The 8212-nt window shown below is 45.7% G+C and overlaps 1 protein-coding gene across 2 annotated transcripts in view; it reads right to left on the bottom strand.

The window, feature by feature from the left end:
• The window catches only part of SEC22C (SEC22 homolog C, vesicle trafficking protein), a 32898-nt gene continuing 24686 nt past the window's right edge, over nt 1-8212 (bottom strand). For both annotated transcript variants that reach the window (XM_043595643.1, XM_043595642.1), the window contains exons 6-7: nt 7382-7447; nt 1-5184 (exon numbers count right to left, since the gene is read on the bottom strand). In XM_043595643.1, the coding sequence (XP_043451578.1) occupies nt 4984-5184; nt 7382-7447 (267 nt within the window). In that variant the 3' untranslated portion in view covers nt 1-4983. The remainder of the gene's footprint in view (nt 5185-7381; nt 7448-8212) is intronic.

The raw sequence follows: 8212 nt of genomic DNA, 5'->3' as shown, positions 1-8212 counted from the left end.
TAATAAGCACCTTAGATTTATTCTCCTCTCACTTCTGAAGCCATGTTATTTAATTTATATATACATAGTATATAAATGGCTATACAATATTCTTTACATATATTAACACGAGTTTAGGCTTTACTACTGTGTGAGAGTTTGTTAAAACATACCCATCATTTATTCAAAATAGATCTTTGTTATTACATGAAAACAGTAAGAAGCTTGTACAACATGGACAGCAAGCATTCAAAACGCATATGTGAAGGAAATGGTTTTGCCCTGGCTAAATCAGTCTCAATCTTTTACGCTCTTAGTAGAAAAGTCTATTAAATGAAACAGAATTCGGGGGAGGGGGGGTCAAGTCGTACAAATAATTCATTAAATATACTTCTGAAGTAACCCCAGAATCACAGAAGCGTTAAAGAAGGTCACACGTACCAAGCACAGGTTAGAAGAACAGAATGGATTTGATAATTTGACCCGAAATAAAAGGCGCTTGTGAGCCGCGGCTCTGCCATCAGCACACACGGACAGATGTTTCCATATCCGGCCATTCCCAGGTCTTACTGACAAGCCCTTTTCCTCAGGTTCCCTGCCAAGATGTTTCCCCAGCAACCGGGGTCTGACATCACTGCTCCCAGACGGGAGACTCAGAGCTCTCCCCATTTGGCTCAGGGATGGACTTGAGGTTTGGTTCGACCAGCAGAACCGGCCTCCCTGGATGCCGGAGGGCCCAATGCCAATGGTAGCAAGAGCTCTGTGACTGGAGGGCAAGAGGCACGTTCAGGGGGGAGAAAGAGAGGTCACCACCTTTCTAGACTGGAAGACTGAGCCCATTTACCTCGCAGGATCATAAAAGGCCTGTCTTTGTAAAACCTGGAAGACCCGGCTGCACTGTGCTGCGTAAAGCGTGAACTTCCTCTCACCGGGTGAAAGCCTTTTTCCTCCTGCACGTGAACAGGGGATTCACCCAGTATTCTCCTCCACTAGGCTTTTCTCCTCATGACAGCATGCCGGGGGAGTAGGTGGTTACCACCGCTTCCCAGCTGAGGACCCTGTCCCTGCGGGCAGAACCTGCCCACAGTGGTGGAGGCCTGAGCAGGAGAGTCAAGTCTCTCTTCCTCTACCGTTGTTCACACTCACAGAGCACAGTGGAGCTTCCCTGTGCCCGGGCAGGATTCTGTGGAGGAACGTTTGAAATGTGAGCAACAGCAGAGCGGGGTGCACATCTGGTCCTTGTAAACACTCCCATGCCTGCCGGGCCCCACTTGCGCTGCCCTGTGCACGCACAACAGCAGGCTCCTGAGGGCCACCTGCCCTGCATGTTACAGTGAGTGGCCGATTCCTTCAAGGAAAAGCAAACAGCAGCCCCGGATGAAGGTGCAGCACGTGCCCCCAACACGCCAACTGCTTGAGGGCGGCTGCTTGAGGGCCCCCAGCTCTGCTCCTCACCTGTCTCCTGCTTGCTGCACCCCAAACAGCCGGCCCTCCTGGCTGTCGTCTTTGCCGACCCTGGCAGTGCTGACCGCCAAAGTGCTGTTGCCCTCTGGGCCCCGACTCCCAACTGTGTGCTGCAGCTCCTGGGGGGCACGGAGGAAGAGGGCCGGGCCTCAGTGCACTCTGCTCCGCCCCTGAGCTCCTGTACCCACCTTATCAACTACAGTGAAAGACGGCTTTCCCCCACCCCTCCAAAGATTCCAGTTTCAGCCTCTGTTTCCAGGGCTGCAATGTGTGGGACAGACACGGAAAGAGGCAGAAGAGTCCTGGAGAATAGGGGCACCTAGGAAAATAACAGGGAGCTCAAGGTGAGGTGACAGAAATGAGATTGTTTTAATTTCAGCACTCCTCCTAACACCCTTTTTCCAACTCCTTAAGGAATTTTAAAAGGTTGCTTCACAATGCCTGTAACACAGACCACAGGGGTGCAAGACTGAGAAGCAAAACCGGGAGCCTCCGGTCACATTCCTCCCACCACCAGCAGAGGGGCCTCTAGTACTGAGAGGTAATGCCACCCCCAAATACACCCCTGATTGTCTCCTCCCAGGAAAAAGAAACTCAGGAATGATCCTTATCACAGTAAGGCTACCCTAGGGAAATGAAACCAGAGTCTACATGTTTCTCTCACCTGCATACTTGAGGAAGGGAAAACCCTGTGGGCCTTGGCCCCATGGTTGGGAAACCCTGGCCAAGAGCACTGAGCCACATTCCAAGCCCGATACAGGAGATGGGAATAATGCACTCCGACGTTCAAAGATCTTGCAGTATCTGATCCCAGAAGGCACTTTTAAGGTTTGTTTTCAACATTATTTCAACTATTCCCAGATCCACCCCTGCGAGGTTGGTTGGGCAGGTAGCATTGAACCATTGGGAAAATAAAGTGCGAGAACAGCAATGAGTCCGTGGGGTAGTGAGGATAACTCCTGCGACGTGGAGCCACCTTTCTGGCATCAAGGATGACACAAGGGGCCACAAAACTCCAAGCCTGAACCAGGTCAACCCTGAGCTGGGATTTCCCTTGGACAAAATCCCCAGAACTACTTCTCTGTCATTTGTCTCTTCCTCCAGTGAATGAGGCTTCTTTTAGCTGGGTTCCAGGTGAACAATGTTTATGTGGTTATTATTTTGTACTATTTGTCCAGTGCATCTTTTCCCTCTCATTTGCAAAAACCAATCTGAAACCCCATGTAGATGTTAACTGATGAAAACCCCATTCAACCAAGTGTAGACAACATCTCCACCAGTGCAGGAAGCATTCACCAGGAGGGCCTACTCTTCAGGATAGTTCTCTACTGCCACATATGGATCACAGATTCTGCCCCCGAGAGCATCTGGGGTATAGGGCTACACGGCAATAAACATGAGCTCAAAAAATATTAATAACTCACTTATAGGCTGTGCTTACCAACGTTTAAAGCCTTTTTTTTTCTTTTCTTTTTTTTTTTTTTGGTACTTCCAATGTACAAAGACTTCTCTTCCCTCCTTGGCTTTCCATTCTATTTTACCATCTCTTCAAAATTATCTCCCAGAGAGCCTGAAGATTCGCCTGCTGGGTATGCAGAAAATTACGAAGATGCAACACTGATAGAGTGACAACTGTGCAGTTGACATCTGAGGATGTTGCCAATATAACTTTCATACCAAGATATTTTGATTAAAAACAGAAAATTGTATTATAAGAAAATTACTGTAGCATCATTTTCCCAACAGTTTCCAGTCACATAAACTTGTTTTTCTTAACCTGATACCAAGGTAGCTCAGTAACAATGCACTACCAGTAACAACCAAGTACAACTGAGTTCCCTAAAATAATATTCTTGCTTTCCCTACGTACTCAATAATTCTTGTGAAGCTTTTCAACTTTTAAGATCAAAGTAGGATTATTTTAATTTATCAAGACCACATAATTCAACCCAAAATATCCCACGCAACTGTCAGTGAGCTATTCAGATTCTAGACTTCTACCAAGAACAATCCAAAGAGGGGCGCCTGGGTGACTCAGTCGGTTAAGCGTTCGACTTTAGATCAGGTCATGATCTCACCGCTCGTGAGTTCGAGCCCCACATAGGGCTCTGTGCTGACAGCTCAGAGCCTGGAGCCAGCTTCAGATTCTGTGTCTCCCTCTCTCTCTGCCCCTTTCCTGCTCACGCTCTGTCTCTCCCAAAAATAAAATAAACATTAAAAAAAAAAAATCAACAATCCAGAGGGCAAACTCCTGAAATGGCCTCCTAAATGTACTGGACAACCCAGGCTGAACTTTCTGGAGACCAAAAGGATCTTACACAGAGCCTCTTTTTGGACAACTGTGATCAATCACTATTTTAACAGAGAGAAGAAAAGTAACTTTTCAGGGCATGGGGTTTATTATATCCTTATCCTTATGAAGCTTGAAAAAAAGTTAACACCTCCTTAACTCCTGTTCATAAAGAACGAGGCCCTCCATCTAATTAAGATGACTGGAAGAGGGGTAGAAGAGTAATTATCTCAGGAGGTCTTCTGGGAACAGGTACACAGGGTCAGGCATTCATCATCATTAAGATGACAGGCACTCAGCTGCCATGTACAAGGCTGATGACAAGGGTTTTTTTTGTTTTTTGTTTTTTGTTTTTTGTTTTTTTACTACAACCTGCATCTGTAAGGTGCCACTGTGTGAATCCATGTGACTCACCTACTCCTGTCTGTGGCCCCACCGCAAAGAACCCTGAAATTCTCGGGCTCATAAGCTCATCCTCATGAGCTTATGATCCAGTAGCACTGGTTACTCAATTTTTTAAATATTCAGATATACCCTGCAGACAAATACAAAACTTTTCTGTGCCCACGCAGTCCCACCACCATAAAAAGTTATATACAAATTAAATAAACTCGGCTTTCTTAACCATTTTCTCAGCTTGAGTTTGTCCTTTCCCCAAATGAAGATAAGTTCAATTTATATCCAAAATACATTTAAATATTCTAAAGGTATCGTATCAGACCTAAGTTATCAAAAAATGTAAACAAAATTTATCTAGCTTATACTTATGAACCATATTTTAAAATGTTTAATTCACCCTGTATTGACCCTCTACAAAAAACTAACCAAGTCCCATTTAGACTGAAAAGCTGATGTGGGTTTTAAAGTGGTTCCTCAGAGACAACCGCCAGTTACTAAAGCTAGTGTTATTGAATCTAGTGGTTTATTGCATCATTCAATTTAAAAGACCAAAATAATTCCATTCTGATCTTCTAATAATGCTCCTTCTGAATGAGCCCCCAGATTCTGCTGTCCTAAGTAAATGTGCTGAACTGGAGATTCCGCCATGATGCCCAGCACAAAACTGGGGCTGGGGCCACCTCGTGTTTTCCATCGCTCCTGTTAAAAATCCCCAACTTTCAGTATCACTCTGATTTGGTCGAAAGGAACTTCAAGGATGGAAACTCGAGGTGAAGTCGAGAAGCAAAAAGGGAAACAGAGGTGACTCTCACAAGAAAACGAAAGGATCCATTCATCACATGATGTCATCTTCATACTCCATAGTCAGACTGCTTCTCCTGAAGCTGCCTGGTCAGTATCTGATATGAAGACAGAAAAGCCACTCCTATGTGGAAAAGGATTTGCCAGAGGTTCCTTAGCCCATGCAGGTACATGTTGCCCAGGCAGATAAAGAGCAGCATCAGCACCACCTTCACAGTCCTGGCTGGACTGTAGAACAGGTACAAATAACACTGAAATGACACCATAAGAGGCAGTCCAGTCAGAGAGGAGAAAACAGCCACAGGTCCGATGCAGGACTCACTTCCTACACCTGCACACACAGTGTCATCTCACACAGAGTAGCTCATTAAACTGAGATCATGACAATGGAGCCCGGCCTTGCCAGGTGAGCTGCTGTTAATCAAATCACTGGATGAAAGTGGAGATCCAGAAGAGACAAGAAAAGTGGAACAGATGTCACAGGGGGAATTAGAACATGACACTCTTGAAAACATTTAAGAACTACAGACAGAAATGCCCAGGCTGTGGGCTGTGGAAAAAGAAGAGGTGCAGGTGAGCGGAAGAGAGCCAGGCCAAGACACCCCAACAAGAACGGCTGGTCTCCAACTGGACTTTTCCTTCCGGGGAGTCATGACAGGTAGGAAAGCCAGTAAAAGAAGCTATGCTTTTATTATTTGTTTTTCCTGAGTTCCAGCGACATCAGGGACCAATGTTCCCTAGACATCCTCCTTACCGTGTCTTCAAAAGCATCTCCGACACAGGGAAAGGTCTCACAGCAGGGAGGGGGACTAACATTTTGTGTAGGGCATTCACACAGAAAAGAGGCCATTCTTGTTCCACAAAAGCTAAAAGTAACTTTTGGGTTCAATGTTTAAAAAAAACACAAAAAGCACATTCTCAAAACACAGAGCAGTTCGACAAAGGCTCAAGCTCCAGTGGGAGGGAAAGAGTTCCCCACTGAAAGAGCTACCCAAGTAAGAACGCAGTCGGGGGAACGAAGGCCAAAGTGCGAGATCCCTGCAGCCCTGAATCCAGGCTCTCGGTACCTCAAATGGCAACACTCGAGGCCTGGGACGCTTGCTTTCTAAAAAATGAGTGCATTTTTGGTCCCGGGTGGAAAATTTCTTTCCCCACAATCATGTCACTCTTAAAAAATAGACCATTCTGGGATGTATGTGGAAGAGAGAAGAAGCGTTCTTTGAGAAAATAAATTTTAATTGAAAGGAAAAGAAAAAAAAAAAAAAAGCTTAAGAATGTAGACAAAGTACTAAAATCTGAGCCTCTATGGAGGATGGGGAAAGAAAATTACAGGTTTTTTGTTTTTTTTTTTTTTTTTACTAGAATTAACTCTACCTACAGAGGGTTCAAAAGCTCCATTTTACTCTGCCCTGTAAGCATGCAGCTTATTTGAAAATAACTAAACAGTAACCAGGGGCGCCTGGGTGGCTCAGTCGGTTAAGCAGCTCAGGTCACGATCTCGAGGTTCATGAGTTCAAGCTCTGCGTTGAGCTCCATGCTAACAGCTCGGAACCTGGAGCCTGCTTCAAATTCCGTGTCTCCCTCTCTCTCTCTCTGCCCCTCCCCACTCACACCCTGTCTCTCTCTCCCAAAAACAAATAAATCTTTTTAAAAATCTGAAAGTAACTAAACAGTAACCAACAGTAAAAACCCACTAGTTAATGTTGTAATGTTTGCCTCGTTTCCTAACGACAGATTTGAGTCAGATGGTATGACCATTAAAAAAAAAAAAAGTTTTGGGGGCGCCTGGGTGGCTCAGTCGGTTGAGCGGCCGACTTCGGCTCAGGTCACGATCTCGCGGTCCGTGAGTTCGAGCCCCGCGTCAGGCTCTGTGCTGACGGCTCGGAGCCCCGAGCCTGCTTCAGATTCTGTGTCTCCCTCTCTCTGACCCTCCCCCGTTCATGCTCTGTCTCTCTCTGTCTCAAGAATAAATAAACGTTAAAAAAAAAAAAAAAAAGTTTTTACCTAGTCTTGCATTTAAACAACACACACGCACACGCACACGCACGCATATGCAGTTGTTACTTCTGCGGGAGGACATTTCTATACTTGGACTGCCGTGACACTAAGCAACACCCTGCCTCACATTAGTCGGGTAACCCAATCCCCACAGCACTCTCATCTTTCCCTTCTTGAAATGTGAGTCCCAAAATTCCTGGCTTCTGTTCAGCCGTTGTGAAAGGCTCTGCGGCCTAGGGCAAATGGCTTTCCCTTTGAGTCCAATGCTGTTCCTTTGTGAAACCAGAGGACTGGACAGGATGGGCCTAGCGTGGTTCCACTAAGGGCCTGTTATTCCGTGACAGGCCTTGGTGGAACAAAATCACATCTAGAAATAAGCTGACGGTCCCAACAGAAGAACAAAATAAGGTCACGGGTTCAACCCACTCAAAATATCAATGTTTCACCCACCTGGAAAATACAGGCTACAAAAGGAATAAGAAAAGCCAGAATAGTTCCAATTTCCTCGTGGGCAACCTAAAACAAATGTAAGAAACAGGAGAAAAGGAATATTCCGATGAAAGGAAAAACGATGACATGAAGCTCTTCACACCTCATTGGGTCTGGTTTGGTTGATAATGCAAAATCCCTGACTGGGACAGAGCACCCTGTTTCTATACCAGAACCGGGGTTGACATGCAACTGCTTCCAACAGCCTGGACACACCATGTGCCCTCCTGTCCCCGAGCATCTGTACGAAGCCCCCAGGCTGGAATGCCCCCCAACACTACTGCCTCTCAAAATCCACTCATTTGTCAGCACTAAGCTTTCCCTAATTCTGCATTCTTCAGGTACTGCCACCTCCTTAGTGATGTCACCACACTCTACTTTGTGCCCCATCTTAACTGTCTTGTCGGCCATGTAACTGTTCTAGTGCGTACAGACGCTTGGTAAGTATCTGGGCATGGATAATCATAAAAAATAAGAGCAGGAAACAGCACCCATCAGCCAAAGACAGGACGCAGTAACAGGCGGTCACCACTCTTACAGCACAGGCCTGCTGCCACTCTCCACACAGGTCAGTCTACATTAGTCTCCTGAGAGCAACACCAGCCATGCTTCAGACCTTAGCTACCGCAGTGATGGTGCGGGCACGATGGCTCTATTTTTAAATGAGGTATCTATCCGTTTATGCCTACAGTGATTCTATGCTTTTTCAAAGTGTTTTAAATACTTCAAAATTTAAAAAAATATTTTAAGAGCCCTGACATACAGAGTTGCTTTGATTTAAGCAGCCTGGCA

This window comes from Prionailurus bengalensis, chromosome C2 (assembly GCF_016509475.1).
Source record: "Prionailurus bengalensis isolate Pbe53 chromosome C2, Fcat_Pben_1.1_paternal_pri, whole genome shotgun sequence".
Lineage (NCBI taxonomy): Eukaryota > Metazoa > Chordata > Mammalia > Carnivora > Felidae > Prionailurus > Prionailurus bengalensis.
This window is presented reverse-complemented; position numbering and strand designations above follow the sequence as displayed.